At 35.3% G+C, this 21,932-nt stretch overlaps 1 protein-coding gene across 5 annotated transcripts in view; it reads left to right on the forward strand.

Annotated features, from left to right (window-relative positions):
* The window catches only part of LOC123671009 (1-phosphatidylinositol 4,5-bisphosphate phosphodiesterase epsilon-1-like), a 317,167-nt gene that overhangs the window by 165,805 nt on the left and 129,430 nt on the right, over positions 1 to 21,932 (forward strand). For all 5 annotated transcript variants that reach the window (XM_045604639.1, XM_045604638.1, XM_045604640.1 and 2 more), the window contains exon 7: positions 14,339 to 14,484. In XM_045604639.1, the coding sequence (XP_045460595.1) occupies positions 14,339 to 14,484 (146 nt within the window). The remainder of the gene's footprint in view (positions 1 to 14,338; positions 14,485 to 21,932) is intronic.

The following is a 21,932-nucleotide window of genomic DNA, read 5'->3' on the forward strand; positions in this document are numbered from 1 at the left end:
CGCATCGAGTTTAGGGATAATTTCATTTATAACGCTCCACCACACTGCACACGAAGGGTTCAAAACATTCTTCAAGACAACAAAATCCTGGGAATGATTAGCTCAACAAACTCACCAGACATTAATCCAATTGAACATGTATGGAATTACTTAGATAGAGCAATATCCAATCGCCAAAACTCACCTTCAACTTTTCAGGACTTGAGTTTAGCCCTTCAGGAAGAATGGAACGATAAGCCTGAAAATTTCATGAATAACTTGATTCGTGGGATGCCTAGGCGTATAGCGCAGTTGATTGAAAGAAGAGGTGGTAATACAGACAATTGAATTAGGATTCAGTTGTGGAATAACTATAAATAATCAAATATAAATAATCGATAAATTTAGATTTTTTTCTCATTTTTCCTTCATTGTCTCATCCTGCATAAAGCAAAAAGTAACAAACAAAGATTTTCTATGAAATATAATGCAGTTGAAAAGTATTCATCTCATTTCCAAAACATAGTTTGTTTATTTTTCTTTATTTTTTCTATCCTTTTTTGTGCTTGGCTAGTTTGTTTATGTCTTGGGAAACTTATGCCAAGACTTTTGACGATGTAATTCTTTATTCAGCTAAGGAAATCAATGTGGATTGAAATGTTAGTAAATGGCTATATAATTTTTGAAGTAGGTAGTAGTGCAAACATTTAATTCATTTTATTGTTATTTTTTTATTCAATATTATTGTGTTATACGTTAGTGTCATATTGAACTCAGAATCCAACATAGTGTGACAGTGTTCTTGCAGTGCTTTTAAACCCAAATCCACCAAGAGGAAAATGCAGAATACCCAACGTCAAGTGACGCACCCTTGTATTTTTTTTTCTAATCCAGTTGACCCCTACCACTTCAAGAGCTCCATTCCGGAAACTTTCCTCCTCTTCACGGAAACTCCATGTTGAAAAGTCGAGATAATACACTCCAACTCTCAGAATTGAAAAACTTACGCCGTGGAGCCCCCCTGAGGTGTGGCCTCTTGTCATTTGTATCAAGGGCTGAAACTTTTCCCCATTAGTCAACATGTTGAGGGGCCTTGTTCTGGTTACGGAGATGTAAAGCTCTGCATTGTTGTAGATTACATTATGACCTTACTCAACAGCGACGTACATAATTTAACTCGTTCCAACATGCGGATAAACATCGGGTAAAACGGGCGGATGAGAATTCGAGAAGAAAGCGTGGGCTTGGAAAAGCATACGCGTGAAACTCGCACATTTGTATTCGCAGAGGGCGTCCAATTACTGTTTTTCATTTTTGTGTTCGCTATAATTTTTGGCTCGGATGGAAATGGACAAGATAACACGAGGTCACTCAATAAGTCTAGGGCCTGGCGCACAGATGGCACCACCAGTAACACATCCCTAATTTTTTTTATGAATTATACAATTTCAGAATTTCAGAATATAGAGTTACGACTGGATCTCGATCCAAACCATTGCTTTTTCTGCGCAGTATTTTTTCTCATCGAAAATCCCATCGAATTGTTTTAACGATACACAAAACTGGTTTGTGTCCATTTTTTGAGCAACAACAAATATAGCGTCACTTATTAGGTCAATTTAAAAGTCCCCAATCTGATGAACAGATGACAGAAGTCCGACCATTAGGTTGTGAGATATTGTCTTCTGAGTATAGCTACTTTAGTCATTCGAAAAAAGATGAAACAAAAAACTTCGTGTGCTTATAAAATATTGCTTTTTGAAGGGAAAAAATACAGTTGAAGTAAAATCTTGGCTTGATGAAGAGTTTCCAGCGACTGCACCAGGAAAATCAGCCATCATTGATCGCTATGCTAAGTTTAAAAGTGGTGAAATGAGCACCGGAGAAGGCGAACGCAGTGAACGCCCAAAAGAGGCTGTCACCGACGAAAAAATCAAAAAAGTTCACAAAATAGTTTTGAATGACCGTAAAGTTGAGTTGACCAAGATAGCAGACATTGTGAAGATATCATCTGAACGCGTACATCATATTATTCACGAATATTCGTACATGAAAAAGCTGTGTGCAAAATGGTACCGCGAGATCACAATCGATCAGAAGCAACAACGTGTTGATGATTCTGAGGGGTGTTTGGAGCTGTTTAAGTACAATGAACCTGGATTTCTGCGTTCAAATGTGACAATGTATGAAACATGGGTCTATAATTCCACTGCGAAGTCCAATCGACAGTCAGCTGAGTGGACTGCACACGATGAACCGAATCCAAAGCGAGGAAAAACAAAACAGATGCCCAAATTGCTACTGCATCTACCTTATTCGCCAGATCTGTCCCCCAGCGACTTATTCCTGTTCTCAGACTTCAAGAGAATGCTCGCAGGAAAGAAATTCAGCGCCAGTGAAGAAGTAATCTCGAAACTGAGGCCTATGCCGAAACGAAAGACAAATCGTACTACAAAAATGGTATCGAAAAGTTGGAATTTCGCTATGATCGTTGTATCGCCCTCGAAGGAAACTATGTTGAATGATAAAACCGAATTTTGCCAAAAAAATGTTTTACACTATGGTAGAGCGGGGACTTTTTAATTGGTTTGTTAACCTTCAATATCTCGATATTGATATGATGTGACTATATTTGTTATTTTTCTAAAAATTGTGTCGTATATTTATGAAACACTGATTTTTGATGCAAAATATACAATGTAACCAAAGCAATGGCTTGATAAGTTTTATTCAGACTCTATCGACAACATCATTAAAAGGTGATATGCTGACCTCAAAGGTGGTCGATAAATCATCTTCGCTGTCTGACAGCACCTGTCAGCCGTTTTTTCGAATTCACCCACAAAACTTGACAGCTGTTGTCACCAAAAATTTCAATACCTTTGATAATGAGTGAATATGTTCAGGAGAAATAGTCTTGTTTCTTGTTAGATATTTTTTGACAAAAACCATTCTTGCAGGTGCAAAAAACCTCGTCTTCGAATTTCAATACCTTTTTTATGGAGTAAATATGAGAATATCGTGAATATTATGAAATAGTCTTGTTAGATACCATTGGAGCATATAATTTTTCCTGTGAAAAAAATCGAAAAAATACAATGCAATACAGTAATATAATCAAAGGTATTGAAATTTTTGATGATAACAGCTGTCAAGTTTTGCCGCGGGTAAACTCGAAAAAACGGCTGACAGGTGCTGTCAAACAGCGTCGATGATTTATCGACCACGTTCGCAATCAGCATATCAAGCCATTGCTCTTATTACATAGTATATTTTGCATCAAAAATCAGTTTGATCTTTTTCTTAAAATATAACTTAGCAACGTGTTTTTTCGATTTTTATCGGGAAAATTAGATGCCTTATGATGTTTTTTTACGAATCAGTATCATCCGTCAACGCTGACTGTTTTTCTTGACAAAACCCTATAAATTGAAATGCAATATTCCTTACTTTATTGGATCAATAACTCTTTTAGACTAATTGGAAAAATATTTTGTGAGTCAGTATCGAATCAGAAATGCAACTGTTTACTGGTTCCTAGAAATTTGCATTTAACACGTACGTGTTTCGTTTTGTGTGTTTTGGATTTGTCGATCTACATTTTACACCAACGAACTTTATCGAGGTACGCTTTGATATTGAACATCAAACGATGTATCTACCTACCTTTTGATGAAATCAAACCTGATTTATAACGAAACAACGATTCATTGAATTCTGCTCACGGTGTCAAGCTGGACATTCGAATAATGTCTTTTTCCAAACATAATTTTTAACGTTTATTATGAACAGATGTTCCTACGGAATCTAAAATAATGAAAAATTTATTGAAAAAAATGAAGGTCTCGAGGAAATGAAATCGAGCGCAGATAGTATGATCTTTCAAGAGTTTTTGATAATATTTCTTATGAGATTCTTCTGAGTGAACTCGAATACTATAGTGTTCACTCAAATTGCTCGCTTCATTTCTAAAAGGATAACAACAACAGATTCGAATCGAAGATGAATTGACAACTTGAATGGCGATAATCAAGGGGTACCTCAGGGATTCATCTTAGGACCATTACTTTTCATCATATACACGAACGACCTTCCAAACAGTATAACATGAGACCATGCTTGTAACTGTGGAGATGACACTTTATTTTCTCAATATCTTGAAAAAATCACTGGGAACAAGAATTGAAACAATATTCAAGGAAGCTGAAAGTTTGATCGTAATTAACAGTCTTTAGGTATTTGAACAATGAAAAAATAAATATCTTGATGATAGATGCGAAAACTGCATCAAATAATATCGGCAGTCCGAAATTCCTTGATATTCAAATACAGGAGAACCTCAAGTTCAATGCTCATATAGAAGATCTCACTAAAGAGTTGTCATCTGTCATATGTTCCACAGGCATCCTCAATTGGGGTGATATATCGGAAGCAAACTCAATTATTTTCAAGCAGAGGTGAGCAATAACAATATTGGCCGGGATTCACAACACTGTCTCATGCAGAGAATACTTACTATAAAGTACAATGTCATCACCGTTTATGGCCAATTCATCTATGCTTGTTTGCTTTATGTTAATGAAAACAGGCACAAATATGTGTGTGGCGAATTCCATCAGTATGCCACACGTGAAAGATAAGATATTTGCGTGCAATATTATAGAATCAAGCTTGCACAGAAAGACTCGATCATTTAGCCCTCAAAATATATAACCATCTTCCAGAGGAAATTCAACTATGTCATTCATATAACATACGTCTCTAACTCTGTCTTATTTCTAAATGTTGCTACTCTGTTGACGCATTTTGGTCAGATAGGTTGAAGTAAATGTCATTTAAATTTTATTAATATTTTGGTTTCTTGTATTTTCATTACTGTTAATCGTTATCGCATTTTTTGTAATAATTTGTAATATAAATTTGATTCGATCAATTTTCACGAATTTTTAGTGAATTTATCGTACTTAAAATAAGTCTTTCGGCTATTTAAACATCTAGACCGATCTTCATCTTCATAATCTCTGTTTTGTTTCCTTCTCGAATTTTTCTTCCTCATAAATTTATGCTGATTACACGCTTTTCCAATTTTTTGAATCAATAATGGTGCTACGAAAAAGAGCAAATTTCTGGAGAGACAACGTCTGTGGGTATTGAATAGATTTAAAAAAGCCCTATAACACACCCTTAGTAATGGTACATACGAACAACGAAAATGCAGAACGAACTGGCGTCAGTAGGCCAACAATCTTCGAGCTGTAAATTAACCAACATATTAAAATGTCAATATAAATTGGTGTTAGGTTTAATGGAAATGAGCGCGTAGGTTGTGGCGTCGCCCTCGTTTATGAATAGACGTGATGTGACGCAGACAAGTCTGTGACTCATGCTAAATGAGGGTGTCTAAGAAATATTGATTGTTCATAAGAGTTTAATATTTTTTCAAAAAAATTTCAGTTTATTGGAATAATTCGACTATCATATAGATTTTGTCAAGTTTGAAGTGGTTATAATAGAGTAAACAGACTCTGAATCATAGAATATTCACCTTCATAATTGTTTCATCATAACCTGACTACTTCGAATTGAATATAAATAAAATCAGATGAATAACACGCGTTCATTTATTCACTAATCGCGCTGTTGAAGATCATAAAACTCTTTATTGGTACCTGTATACATATAACATGTAATAATTCATCACATCACCATATATTCCATAATTCTGAAACCACTCAGTAGTTAACGAATTTTCAGTTCAAATTATCTCAAAATTCAGAATGTTAGTCGAAAAATTGAATTGAAATAGTGTACACCAAGAGATTAAGCGGTGTTTATTAAGCATTAAACATTAGAAGTTTTAATTTTTCACGAATAACTGGTCGAAACGTATAATGAACATTTTATGTTTCAGAATTGTTATGATATCAGCATAAATGAATCTCATAAGCATTATATTCGGATTTCGGACGCTTTGAATTATTGTTTCCTCGTTCGATTATTTCAGAGAGATGTCTGTATTTTTCGAATTTGAAGCCGAGAATGGTGTTAAACAATTAGGTTCGACTAATTTATGACGAATCTAAATTAATTCAAATCCAATTCTATCGAACCATGAACACGATAACGATAGGGTTCAAAATAATCCAACTCTGCGCCAGAATAGCGGAGAATCTGCTCAGAGATATGAGGTTATCTCTTTATAATAGATTTGGCTACTGCTTGGCTCAAATTAGTGGAATATATATCAAAAATAACCGTCTAAACACATTTTTCAGAATTCATTTTTATTTTCCATCATATTTCTCACTTTCATACAATTTATTTCATTTTCAAATCATTAAAAAAAAAATCCAAGTACCCATTTTCACAGAGGAAATTATTTGTCATTCTTTGTCGCAAATAAATTCTTCGAATATAATGGAATAAAATTTTCGTATTTATTTTCAACCCATATGGTCTTACAACTCATCGCACGGTTGTAAAAGCTATCCCCACTTCGCTATTGAAAAAGAATATTCGTTTATTCGATATAGTACCGCGCAAATGTTTTCTACTGGACCATGAGTATTGTCTCGGATAACTTTGAATATTCTCTTCTTTTTTATCTTTCAAACTTTCATTTGTAGAATAATCACTCGAATGTCATTCCGAATTTCGGGAGAATTGTATTATCAGAACTCTCCATTTAGAAGAAAATAGCAGATAACAATAATAATATTAATAAATCACATATCATGACATATATTATGAAACAGTTCTATGGTCTCCAATGAGAGCATGAATAACCATACCTTCAAAGTTTTTTTTCCAAATCCTGTCATCATTACTCTAATAACACGAAATGGAGATGATCAAATATGTCATTATATCTGTTACGTCATTCGTAAGAATATTTTTTCAGTCATGGAAATTTGTCTCAGTTAGCGATAGTCGGAGATGGATAATCCCATTGTAGTTCATCAAATATTCCCTAGAATGCAGCTGCCATAGAGACTTATCATTATTGAGTCAGAAATATCCTGGTTGAAGAATAATACCCTCGAGCCTCGAGCATTTGCTCGTTATTAGGTTCAAATCCCGCCAGATCCATGATAGTGAATCAAGGTTTTCCAACTTTAGATTTCTACCGGGACATAATTTTTCTGGGCACTTGTTCAATGAAAGAAAACTTTGTCATTCGAAGATTTTCGACTGTTTTGAGATTTAGATGTGCCACTTAATTTATGAATGATAAAGATGTAATGTGTAAAGTGGTTTCGGTAGTACTCAAATATCGAAATTTATCTTCGAGAAATTCATAAAAAAAAAATTTGGAAACTTAAACGAGCCAACGCTTAAAAGTTCCTATATTCTGTATGAATTTTCTATGGTTGGTTATTGTGATGTGGTCAGCTTGAAATTTTGAAAGGATAGATATTTTATATCAACAATCAAAATCTCATTTCCTCACGTTGTCACGTAACGGCTGTGTAATTTTTTGCCGATAATGTTCTTGAACTTTCTCTTGTTCTGGTTACGCGATCAACTTCTGTTTTTTCATATCGAAACACATAATTTATTTTCGATTGAATCTGTTGCTTTGAAATTAACAGGAAAAAGAAATTTCGAATGTCGGAGTTTGCCCATCAATGAATTGAAACACGGCGTCCAAAATCAGAACCTACTATGAAAATTTCAGGTTTTTAGATCTTTTTGTTCAAGAGTTATCGTGTCTTTAAATGATCAGGCGGACAGATTGAGCTTCGAGGACGGATTCGTCATCAACAAGTCGAAACTTTTCGTTTAAAAACATTTCCGTCTTAAAATTAGAAAATTACGCACTTTGTGACGAAATGACAGAACGAACTTTTCGGAGAACGAGCTCTTACATATGTTACACAATCATATCTCAGTGATCAATATAAGATGAATTCTTGAAAATTTGATCCTTCCAGTTGTGGCTTTGGAAAACAATAACTATATTGGGTTTTTGAGCTTGTAGAATCAATACATTATTGACTCATGTATACAGGAAAATTCTTGATACTGAATTTCGAAACATCTTGTATATCGCTCTATCTTATTATTTCGTCCTAATATCTGATTTTTCGAATTTTTAGCAGGGAGTAGGAATCGATGGAAACACCAAAAACATAAATTTCAGAATAGATTTGGATCAAAAATTCCGCGGTTAGGATCCTAGATGGTTTAAATCCGATAAATTTGTGTTCCTCCTTCAAAATTCCAATTCGATCGGACAGTTGTATGTAAAATGACATATTGAAGTATTAATGCCTCGTACAAAATTTCATTTCTGTCGCCCAATCATTGAAAATTCATAAAGAATATCGAGGAGAAGTATCCAACATTATCGCAATCACAGATTTGACATTCTTTAAAATAACAATTTAAAACAACATGCAAAATTTCAAGATAATCACATCATCAGAATCATTGAAAATCTAAAAGTTTATGGTAGATCATGATTAAAACAAGTTTTATAATTTCTTTGTGTTCACTACCCGAATATTTTTGGTAGGAGTTAAAAGAATTATAAAATTGTAAAAATAACTATATCCAGCTTTGCGCAAAACTTAATGTGTTCACAAGAAACATGAAATTCCAAAAAAATATGAAAAAATTGGGAAGTCAGAATTTTTTGAGCGCCCCTTCATTCATGCACCTCAAAACGTTTTACCTCATTTATATACCTTTATAAAGTTTTGTGCTCCCCAATGGTTCAATTGGTGTATCAATGGAAAAGCGCTCAAAATTTCCTGACTTCACATCAGTCCCTTTTCCTTTTCAAGCTAAGCTTTCATCCATAATAAACTAAATTCCATTGAAACTTCGAAATATTCTATGCCAACATTTCACCATATTTTTCTGATGCTGCAAAGGACCTGAATTATTTGAGGATAATTCCATCACATAGTTCTCATAAAGACTCCGAAGAAAGTCTTACTCGGGGATGACCTTCATTCCGTCTCTGACAAGGAAAAACTAGAAGGAAAGTTAATGGAGTTGCTTTAGGTTAAAAATTCAATTTCCTCTCACTTATCGGAACAGGATTTATCGACGAACAGGGCGGATCATCAAGGAGGTATTTGCTGGTTCGTGGTTTGGGCGAGAAGTGAATTTAGGTGTTGGGATAGACAAAAAAAAAGGTCGAGGAATGAAAAATCGCTAGCATTAGTCGAAGCAATGCTTGCACAGTCGGTATCTGATGGTCGTCAATCATCGAGAAATGTGAAATTCCGTTAAAGAAAATAAGTACAATGAAATCCGGAGATGTGATTTATGCTTTTAGATTTCAGTTACGGCATGTTATGGCGTATTATCTGATTGCGACAAAAAGTCAGAATGTAAAAGTGGTGTCGTGTCTTGGTTTTTCCTGTGATATATTCTCTTCATCATGAATGGAGGCTTTTTGATTTGATTACCGCTCCAGAATACCGAATGTTGCCATAGGCAATTAATTCTATTGTTCACTTGTGTTTTACCATTTCGCTGTTAGAACTGAATCCAATCATTTCAATTTAAATAATGCTGAAGGCTTTGAAGGCTTGATTGTTCAACAGAATTGGCAAACTACGGGTATTTCAGCAATGTTCTAGTCAACTGGTTTTTTACCTCATAATTCATTTACAAAGCATTTTCAATGGTTTTTAGGTCATAAATTATACTACAACTAGGAATGATATAATACATATTTGATTTGCTTAAAAATTATCTTCGGATCTTTCAAAAGAGTTATGTAGAAGTTTGTTAAATGCACTGTAAGAACTTTATAGGTCAAATAAAAGTTGTCTCACTTGGGCATCTGACAATTAATCTGACGCTTGCATGGAATTCAATGTGGCCAACCATTCTCTTACTTTCTGTTTTCCTTCAAAATCGGCAGGCAAAATTGGCAGTAGACTCTGATTTTCTTCGAACTATTGGTGTCTCTTCTCTTCTATTGATGTCGTTCGAATTTTTATATATTTCGTTAGCTTTTATATTCATTCTAGTAATTTGAGCGATAAGTGAATTTAGGTGTTTGGGATAGACAAAAAAAAGTCGAGGAATGAAAAATTGCTAGAATTATTCGAAGCAATGCTTACATAGTACGTATCTGATGGTCGTCAATCATCGGGAAATGTGGAATTCCGTTAAAGAAAATAAGTACAATGAAATCCGGAGATGTGATTTATGCTTTTAGATTTTAGTTACGGCATGTTATGGCGTGTTATCTGATTGCGACAAAAAGTCAGAATGTAAAAGTTGTGTGGTATCTTGGTTTTTCCTGTGATATATTCTCTTTATCATGAATGGAGGCTTTTTGATTTAATTACCGCTCCAGAATACCGAATGTTGCCATAGGCAATTAATCTTATTGTTCACGTGTGTTTTACCATTTCGCTGTTAGAATTGAATCCAATCAGTTCAATTTGTATAATGCTGAAGGCTTTGAAGGCTTGATTGTTCAACAGAATTGGCAAACTACGGGTGTTTCAGCATTGTTCTATTCAACTGGTTTTTCACCTCATAATTCATTTACAAAGCATTTTCAATGGTTTTTAGGTCATAGATTGGCAGTAGACTCTGATTTTCTTCGAACTATTGGTGTCTCTTCTCTTCTATTGATGTCGTTCGAATTCTTATACAGGTTTGGAAAATTCACTCGGAACTATGGGATTTAGCGTACAAATCTCCGAGTCGCTCTGGCTCCAATGGAACAGTGGAAGAATCGAAACATGAATTAATTGACCACCAAAATATCATTTTATTTTTTGAATTCTTTCTTGTAAACAGAACATAATTAATTTTCAAACCGATATCATAAAACGCAAAATCACTTATATTGCGACTGATTCCATCGTGCACGCAGGTCGAGAGACTTCAGACCCGACTAACAGTTCCCCCCACTACGCTTGCCAGCAGTCGTTCGCGTTGACCAGATTTTTGTTTGATATGGCATCGCACTCATGTTTCGATACTTCCACTGTTTCATTGGAGCTAGAGCGACTTGGAGATTTGTACGCTGAATCCCATGGTTCCGAGTGAATTTTCCAAACCTGTATATTTCGATAGATTTTATATTCATTCTAGTAGTTTGAGTGAGAAGTGAATTTAGGTGTTTGGGATAGACAAAAAAAGAGTCGAGAAATGAAAAATTGCTAGAATTAGTCGAAACAATGCTTACATAGTAGGTATCTAATGGTCGTCAGTCATCGGAAAATGTGAAATTCCGTTAAAGAAAATAAGTTCAATGAAATCCGGAGATGCGATTTATGCTTTTAGATTTTAGTTACGGCACGTTATTTGATTGCGAAAAAAAATCAGAATGTAAAAGTGGCGTGGTATCTTGGTTTTTCCTGTGATATATTCCCTTTATCATTAATGAAGGCTTTTTGAGGGGTGATTTAATTACCGCTTCAGAATACCGAATGTTGCCATAGGCAATTAATTCTATTGTTCACGTGTGTTTCACCATTTCGCTGTTAAAATCGAATCCAATCAGTTCAATTTATATAATGCTGAAGGCTTTGAAGGCTTGATTGTTCAATAGAATTGGAGAACTACGGGTGTTTCAGCATTGTTCTAGTCAACTGGTTTTTCACCTCATAATTCGTTTACTACAACTGCAGTCTGCACTCCTAAGGTTTTCAGGTCATAGATTGACTTACTTCGGAATGAAAGTGATTCATCCTCTCCACTCATGAGAGTATTAGCTTTTCTGCGATCAATTGCTGGTAACCAGGCGCTATGAACTGTTGATGTCTCTTCCCTTCCATTGATGTCTGCCGAATTCTTGTATATTTCAATGGCTTTCATATCTATTATAGAGTAGCAGCGCTGAATATTCGACAGAATGTCTGCCTTTGAGAATAATATCCGTTCAGCTCAATCTGCAACACCGTGCAACACAGTTTTTCAGGACTCGGTTTTGATTCGTTCTTTTTATTGTCTAAATGTGAATTTTGACACCATCGCGAGATATCCGTTTGTATAGATCTACTTCAGGGCTCTAGAAATAAGAACCAACAAGAAAACAAACTGACTTTTCATAACATCTGCGACCGACAAAATAGAAAAACTTCTTGAAAGACATAATATATATAGAACCATTTTACGAACTAACAGAAAGTGGAAGGAGTTTGAAGAAGTGCTAAAGATTAAATTGATTTGCTTGCTGAAACTGAAGTGTATATACAGAATACCTTGTGATTGTGTTTTTTCAGTTTGGGAGCCATCACAAGCTGGAGGAACATACTTGATTCGTAATTAATGAGTCGAACCTAATCGTTTGAGACCATACCCAACTTAAAATTCGAAAACTACAGACATTGAAACGAAATTATCTGTTCGGGTTACGACCCCTAAAAACTATACATGTTGACCTCGATGTTGACACATTTTGAAGGATCCACTGAATAAACTCTTTGAGAAGAGTCTGAATCAAAAAATGTTTCTTTTGAAACATAGGTTTGCGTTTCTTATTTTAAGGTAATGTTAAGGGAAAGTTTGCAGTTTAGATCACAAACCAAATACGTAGAGTTTTTTGTTTTATTGTGATGAAATATTCCTACATTTTGGTGAAAATTTGAATTGAATGTTATGGATTGCAGAAACTGCTTTTTTTAGGACAGGGCAAATCAAACAAATCATAGTTGACGTCGACGTTTCGATCTCAAGTTTGGCCCTTTTTTTGAGACTGAAATCTTCTGTATAAATATTGGCTTTGACATGAACATTACACACAATACAATAAAGTATAAGAGCTCATTTTACCAACACAAAAAAGAATATTATAAGAACGAAACTATAAAATAAAATATATAGTACAAACATTGAAATATTATATAGGCAAGATAAAATAGGACGAGAAATCATTAAATTTGTATGGTTCTCAAATTGGATTTACCTTTTCAAATGGATATCTGAAGAAATACAATGTGGATATAAAATCTATAGGTCTCTTCAAATAAAACTTATCACTGTATAGTACAACACGAAAACATTCGTCATTCTTGTCAATTTGAATGATGAGATGGGATCAATTGAAAGAACTATGAAAAATAAACTAAAAAAATTTTGAATCTTCAACTCTCACTAGTTCGGTAACGAAGCGTTTGCGGACCCATGTTTATGGAAAAAAAAGTCTTAATTCTACCTGAAAAATACGTCCCTGAAATCATGAAATACTGAATTCTTAAAAACTCTGCATAGGATATGAAGGGTGTTTTTTAGAGCTATAGAACTTTAAATTGCAATGAAACAACGATGGATTATTCGATTGACATGAATTTCATTTAACCGCAAGATAATCTTGTGTCATTACATTTTGAATATGATTTCTGGCATATGACCGCCACGGCTGGCCCGGATGTAGTCCAATCTGGACGTCCAATTTTCGATGAATTTTTCCAACATTTGTGGCCGTATATCGGCAATAACACGGCGAATGTTGTCTTCCAAATGGTCAAGAGTTTGTGGCTTATCCGCATAGACCAATGACTTTTCATAGCCCCACAGAAAGTAGTCCAGCGGTGTTAAATCACAAGATCTTGGAGGCCAATTCACAGGTCCAAAACGTGAAATTAGGCGGCCACCAAACGTGTCTTTCAAAAAATCGATTGTGGCACGAGCTGTGTGACATGTTGCGCCGTCTTGTTGGAACCACAGCTCCTAGACATCATGGTTGTTCAATTCAGGAATGAAAAAGTTAGTAATCATGGCTCTTTACCGATCACCATTGACTGTAACGTTCTGGCCATCATCGTTTTTGAAGAAGTACGGACCAATGATTCCACCAGCCCATAAAGCGCACCAAACAGTCAGTTTTTCTGGATATAACGCTGTTTCGACATACACTTGAGGATGAGCTTCACTCCAAATGCGGCAGTTTTGTTTGTTGACGTAGCCATTCAACCAGAAGTGCGCTTCATCGCTAAACAAAATAAAATGGACATAGTGCGCGATACGTATTCCGCACAGAACCATTATTTTCGAAATGAAATTGCACTATTTGCAAGCGTTGTTCATGTCTATTCATGATGAATTGCCAAACCAAACTGAGAATAAATCACTCGACAGCTGTTAAATCGGTCGCCATCTTGAACAGTAATGCCAACTTAAAGTTATATACCTCGAAAAAAAACACCCGTTGAAAGAATAATTGTTGCATCGAATGAATTTTCCGGAGATAAGGTCGTCTAATGGAAATATTGAAAGCCTGAAACCAACACCTACAGAAGTGATTACCAACTCCAATCCAGAGACGAACATTCGATATCCGCGCTCGGCAAATCGTACCTTTCCCGCAGACCCAACCGAATTCCCAATAATAATAAACATCCGATTCGAGCGGGACCTAATCCATTTCCTGTTTCAGGTGAGCTCTTGGGTGACCCAACTCATCATCTCGCAACCCACGCACGATGCCCGACGTGCCGTTCTATCCTGCGTCCTGCGCGTGGCCCTGTCCTGCTGGAACATCGCCAACTTCAACGGGGCCATGGAGATCATCGCGGGACTCAGGTGAGTGCTGTCGCAAATGGCCATTATTGAAATTTATATTGGATACAAGGCACGGATCTGGAATGCATTATAACAGCTACCGTTTTATAATGTGTTTCTTGGAATCCTCGGGAGTTTTTTGGATGGGATTTTATATTTGCGAATGGTGAATTATGATAATTGGTTTAGGAGATGTAATTAATTCATTTAATATGAACATGAGGGTTTGCTTCCTATATTTAATGGTACAACAAGTTGAGAGTAAAAATTACACATAAATTCTAAGAATAGAACAAGAACATAAACCAATCAAAATAATTAAATAATAGTTTTGAGTACAGGTTGTTCCAAATTCGATGCTCAATGAAGTCATCTCGGGAACTATAACACATAGAGGAAAAATCTTCTGAGACCCCATTTTTGTTTTCGAAATAATGATATATCAAAAATCTGATCGTGTATTTCTTACTTCGTTCTCGAATAACAAAGCGTTTCTGAAAAATTACTGTTTCAAATATTTCGCAATGTCTTGATTTTTAGTCGATATATTCGAAAAATTCTTAATTTGATCAGTTTTATCAATAATTATCGAATTTGACTGCATTAAATTCGAATGAAGTTACATCAGAAATCGAAAGCAGTGCCTTCGACTCAGGTGAGTGCTGTCGCAAATATGGCCATTATTGAAATTTATATTGGATACACGGCACGGATCTAGAATGCAGATTATAACAGCTACCGTTTTATAACGTATTTCTTGGAATACTCGGGAGTTTTTTTCGGAGGCTGGTTGGGGATGGGATTTTATGTTTGGGGATGGTGAATTATGATAATAGGTTTACGATGTAATTTATTCATTCAATATGAACATGAGCTAAATTTAATGGTACAACGAAGTTGAAAGTAAAAATTGAACATAAATTGTAAGAATAGAAAAATGAAATTTATAACAGTGGCAAAATATGATCTGAATAATAATTTGGAGTACAGGTTGTCCGAAATTCGATGCTCAATGAGAACATCTCGAGCACTATAACACTTAGAGAAAAACTCTTCAGAGACTCCATTTCTCCTTTCGAAAGGATGTGATATCAGATATATTATCGTATACATCTTGTTTTGTTCTCGAATAACACAGCATGTCTGAAAAATAACTGTTTCAAATATTTCACAATAATATCTTAGTTTCTATTCGATATATTCGAAAAATTATTGATTTGATTAGTTTCATCAATAGTTATCGTATGTGACTTTTTTCCAGGCGATTGGGAATAGGATTTCATGTTTAAGAATGATGAATGATAATGATAATAGGTTTAGGATGTAATTTATTAATTCAATATAAACATGAACGTTTGCTTCCTATATTTAATGGTACAACGAAGTTGAGAATGAAAATTAAACATTAATTGAAAAAATCAAACAAAAACATCCAACAAACCATAAAAATGAAATTCATACATAGGCGTAAAATTTTTCTTCTGCCGTTTTTTTTCGAAATTCGAGGCTTTATTGTGAAAAACTGGTTATACATTTATGATTCAAAGTATTGTCCATTGCTGGCCACTTCCCGCGTTGTAAACACTAGTCATCTTTTGATCCACGAATCGATCCAATTTTTTACATCTATCGGAAGTGCTGGTCAGTCAGGCCGTGTGCCATTGATCTGAACAAGTGATAGTTCGAGGGAGCAACGTCTGGGAAATACGGCGGGTGGGGTAGGTTCTTGACCACTTCCGCATGTCAGCTTTGTCATGCTATAAAATCATTTTATCATGTCTCTTGTTGTATTTCAGCCTTTTGTCTTTCAATGCTCGGTTCAAACGCATTATTTGCATTCGATGACGATCGCCTGTGATTGTTTCTGTCGGTTTCAACAACTCATAATACACTAGGCCGAGCCAGTTCCACCCAATACTGAGCATGGCCTTGGAACCGTGAATATTAGGTTTGGCCGTCGACGTGGAAGCATGGCCGGAATATCCCCATAATTTTCTGCTGTTGTAATTATCGTAATTGATCAATTTTTCATCTCCAGTCACAATACGATGCAGAAATACCATTTGTCTTTGCCTTGCAAGCAGCTAGCAAACAAATGCCGTTAAACGTCTCTCGGCTTCAACTCGTACGGCACCCAATTTCCTTGTTTCGGAATCATTGCCATGACTTTCAAACAATTTTAAATGGCTTGCTGCATCACACTTAATGATCCTGCTTATTCTTGTTCCGTTTGACACGAGTCTTGATCAATTATTATTGCCTCCAATTCTGCATCTTTCAAAACATTTTCTCTTTCATCGCCATCCTGCTCTTCGACGTCGAAATCGCAGTTCCCGTAGCGTTGAAACCAATCTAGGCACGTTTTTTCACTAATAGCGGTCTCTCCATATGTATTTGAGATCATTCGATGAGCAAAATTCTTCATATTAAAGCAAAAAATTAAAACCTTCCACAGATTACAATCCATCTTTCGTAAAACGGCGGAAGCAGAATTGTACACCGAATAACAGTATCAAAAATATCTAAATAATAATTTGGAGCCAAAGTGTCCCAAGTTCGATGCTCAAATGAAGAGCATCTCGAGAACTATAGGACTTCAATTTCAAAGACCCCATCCCTTTTTTCAAAATGATGAGATATAAAAAATCTGATCGTAAATATCTTGCTTTGTTCCCGAATTACAGAGCATTTCTGAAAAATTACTGTTAAATGTCAAATATATCACGACTCAACGATGATCAAATTGAGAATTTTTCCAATATCTCGAATAGAAACCAAGGGTTTCTTATCGAATGTGACTATTTCATCAAATTCAAATAAGACCTGAATCAAAGCTCATCTAGATCTTGGCAACTAAGAAACATCAGAAGTTGAAAGCAGCGCCTTCGCCAATTTGCAATCATAACGACGCGTGGCTACAAAGATGAAAAATGCGAATACGAGCTTTATTTTCTGAATTGCTGATGCTCGAAATTGAAAATTCCAGCTTGCACGAACTTAATAACTGAACCTTAGATCATTCAAATCTTTTTCAATTCGAGCTGACTTCCACACAAACTTCTTGCGTTCAACTCGTCCTATTGGAGCAATTTCTGAATGCGCTATTTCGTTGATTTCAGAATTGATATGACGTTTGCAGTTATTTTAAAGATAACTATTTCGGACTGTAGTATATATAAGTTTCCACAAAGAGAAAAATTCAAACAGGTGCCTTTGCGAATTTCCTAACGAAATGATGCATTTTCTCGAAACTCAGGAGCAATTTCTTGAAGAGAAAATTGTAGCATCCACGAATCATTTCAATTATTGAAAATTTCTTCGGATCTTTCTGAATTATTATATTTTTTTTTTTGTGGTTGACTCCCGATCCTATCAAATTTCAACACACTTCAATTGTCAGTATAATATCATATAATTTGGATATAGTGAAATGATTTGCAACATAATTCGCAATTTTGGTGATGTTAATTCGATTTCGTCATAATTCACGAATTTATGCGTTATGCCGAAATACAATGCAAAAGTCACTAGGAGGTTTAATCTGAATTAATCGGAAATCATTAAATTTCGACAATATTTCACAAAACTTGATTGAAATACAGAAAATATCGTCTAATTTCACGTTGCAGAAGGCAATTCCAACACTAATGTGTTCGAAATCTCTTTTGTCGCTAGTTTTCTAATTCCTTATTCGTGTTGGAATAGGAGCCCATTCCGCAACTTGTTAGTTCCATTTTTACCAGAGGCTTAGTTTTTGCATGTCAAATATTGATAGATTGCAGCCCCAAAAGTTGCCCAGATAGAGGACTATTTGAGAAGGGATCTCTTATTGGAAAACCCTTCTTGAAAGAAATTGAATATTGACACTGAAGAAATGTCAGAAACTGAACCTTGGAACCAAAATGACAAGTCTTCGAAGAAACGATTTTGCACAAAAAAGATTCTTTTTGTCAATACGTTCGAGTAGCTTTCTCGTAATAAAGAAATTCTAACAAATTAAAACTGAAGTTCAGGCTTAGCATCCTGAAGAATCAGTTTTTGGACGTATAACGTTACCATACCTGAATACCAGCAAACTTTCAGTGTAGGAGAATATTTGAGAGTTTCTAACGGATGAACCTTCAGAAATCAAAACTGGCACCTTCGCCAATTTGCAGCTACAGGAGCAATTAACTCCAAAAAAGGAAAATAGAAATATAAAGATCGTTTCTTCGATATTCAGAAAAGCTTTTTCTGAAAATGAGTATGCACGAATTGCATTGATAAACCTGAAGACTACTGCGAATCTCCCTGAATTCAAACAGACTCCAAGACTTCTGCCAATTCGGCCCAAGTTGGGGGTGAAAGGAATGATTTCTGAACGTGCTGTTTCGTCTGGTGCACAGCTGGTGTAACGTCGCCAGCCGTGAAGACTGGCTCGACATCTCCGAAATCAAGACGCCTCCGCTTTCGTTTTATCTCATCTTTCACGTCGCCGTCCGGCTGTTGGCGCTATATAAGTTTCAAGAGAAAACGACGAGTTGGTATAGTGTCAGCCGTTTCCCCCTCCACATCAGGGCTGCATAGCTTCTTGAGATCTCTTTGAGATACAGTTGATTCAGACGTATAGATTTTAATAATATTACTGTACTATGCTATAGGGTTTTCCAAGGAGAGGGTTCATTTCATGATATTGAAAAAAACGAGAAGAATTTGAGAGGAATCGATAGATGTTTATTTCGTTGTTGAAAAAAAGGTATGCTATTCACGATGGAAAATGTAAGCCAAATGGCTGCCAATGCACACGTTTGTAGCATCGTATGTTTTTCATGACTGATTCGCACATTTGCGGCTTTCGTCGATAACTTCACGGATTCCATCTTCATGGAGATGAATCTCTTGAGGAGCCTTGGCGTAGACCTTATCTTTCACGTGATCCCGAAAAAAGTTGGAAAGTGTTAAATCACAATATCCTATTACGGCTAAGAAACTTTTCTTGTGAAATTGAGATTGATTTGTTGCTGGTGTGCACGTAGCGCCTTCTTGTTGAAAATAAACGTTGTCCACATCAATGTTTTTCATTAACAGCACAATCCATTCATCGTAACAGTGTCACCAGCCTCATTTCCGAATAAGTAATGTTCAATGACACCAGCAGTCAAAAATAGTTGGCATGTTGGAGATAAAAAAGCTTTTCAATAATCATTCCTGGATTTTTCGATCTTCAAATACGATAATTTTGCTCATTGAGGTAGCCTCCGAGGTTAAAAGGGACACTTAAGATATTTCTATGAAAATTCCGAGCATTTTGATGCATTTCAAAGGACAAATCAGAGAAGATGAATTCTTATGTTAACTAAACTCTGAAAGCCATAAGACCCAAGTATTGATGTGAAATACGGTGTGATGTTGTTTGTGGAATGCCTAATTTTCAAGATCGACAAGAATTCGATAACACTACAGGCTACAGAAACAATATTCCTAGTTGTTCTTGAGCACATGATTTCGATTTTAATCATAACTGGCTTGTCTCGAGAACTTAAATTTTTCCACCAGTGTCATTTTTGCCGGCCAAAAAGTAGTTACTTTAGTTATGCGAATTGTGACTGCAAAATTTTCCCCATTTTCATTGTGAATTTTAACAATTTGTTTGTTTATTGTTTAACTGCGTTGTTTGAGCATGTATCGTTCTATTTTGGATAATGGCAGAGTTTTTACTTGTTGAGTGTCAAAAGATGATAGCTCCAAAAGTGACACCTGCTCATATGGCGGTCTATTCAAAATGTAGCCTCTCATTGGAAAATCCTTCAGAAATGCTGATATTCCATTATTACCACTACACACGTAAAAGGTCAAAATGTGATGAGGATGAAAACAGAGTCTTCATTGAATTCAAATGAGCCATGTCATCATTCAATATTAATAGTATGACTCATTTAATCAATTAAAATTCGATTTTATATTATATAAATTTTCACGAAATCTGTTTCGGAGGAGATAGATTCAAAGTCCAAAAAAAACTGGCTTGTGTATATCCATGTTATTTCCAGACGTCTTCTAGATTTAGTGGTAATAAATTTTGATGTAGCACTATCAGGTTACATCAGAAGTATTTCGAAACAATATTTCTATAATCTTGAGATAATTTCCAAAAGCTATTTGCCATGCTAACGTAGTAAGTAGTAGGTTATTATTACACATTATTATTACACGTTAATAAAATAACTACATCGGTAAATTTCGTTTTTAAAGCAATAACCACCGTTTTTCCCATTATCAAAATCAGTGCTTAAATTAAATACAAATTACAGATTACTTGAGGGGTATGAATCTACTGCTGTGTGTAGCACCAATACCTGGTCTTCCGTGTTTAACTGGTTTGTAAGTCTGTAGTAAAGCGGATATTTGAAAATTACCGAAATTATTAGAATTATTATGCCGAGGAAATACGTTAAATTCAAAGAGTGATCGCGCCTTAAGTAAACTGATCTTATCTTAGCATAAGGATGTTTTGTTTTCCAATCAATGCTTTTCTTAGTTACCGTCTCCAGACGTCTCGACACCACGTTGGTGAAATCGATATATCTTTCACGGATAAGAAGAATACATTTAGATACGGGGAAATCTTGGCTTATCTGAGTTCAGTAAATGCTTTTTGGTCACATATGACACTGCAGAAAATCCGTCAGGCTGTAGGCAAAATCGAAGTATGGTTCTTGCTGAGACTGCATAAAAATCTAGTTTGAACTGAGGTTGAAGGTCTGTTGGCGAAAAATGAAGAAGGAAAAAAAATCTTTTAACCAATGATCTAATTGGCATGGTATCTTGTGGAATTGTTGGGGCGGTCTTAAGAGAAGTACGAGGTTACGATTTTTGTGGAGGAAAAGAAGAAGTTAGTATCGCTTAGGGTCTCTTATTGGGAAAGGTTGAGAATTAGAACGTCGGTCGCGAAACCGGACTTAGATTAAAACAATTTCTTTTGAAGATCAGAGTAATTTTTTTGAAAGGTTGAATCAAGAATAAAGGAAATTTAGTAGATGATAGAGAGTTAAAGGAATTTTAAGTTTTTTTTGGAAGAAGGAATTGTTTTAACTCTAAGAACGGTTGAAATAGGTCAGAAACAGTAAAATAGGAATTTTTTGGGATAAAGTTAGAATTTGTTTTTTTGAATCTCTTTGGCATAAATTAGGTTAGATCGGAGTTCGCGGATCGGGAGTGAAGTTTTATATAAGAAATTACACGTTTTCGAGTGAACAGTTTGGAAAAATTAAAACTAGGTTTAGGCAGGGCCTAAAATACTCACCTAGCATCGTGGGATAAGGGCAAGTTTTTGGCTATTACTTTTTGGTTTGTTTGTTGATGTTTGAATGTTTTTTTTTTAATGAAAATAAGTTTATTTGAGTAGTCCTGATTCTCCCAGATTCAAAGTTGATATATTGTTTCGTTTGTTTGAATAACAGATTATTTGAGACATTTTTTGTTTTATAAAA

The sequence above is a fragment of the Harmonia axyridis genome, chromosome 1 (assembly GCF_914767665.1).
Source record: "Harmonia axyridis chromosome 1, icHarAxyr1.1, whole genome shotgun sequence".
NCBI lineage: Eukaryota > Metazoa > Arthropoda > Insecta > Coleoptera > Coccinellidae > Harmonia > Harmonia axyridis.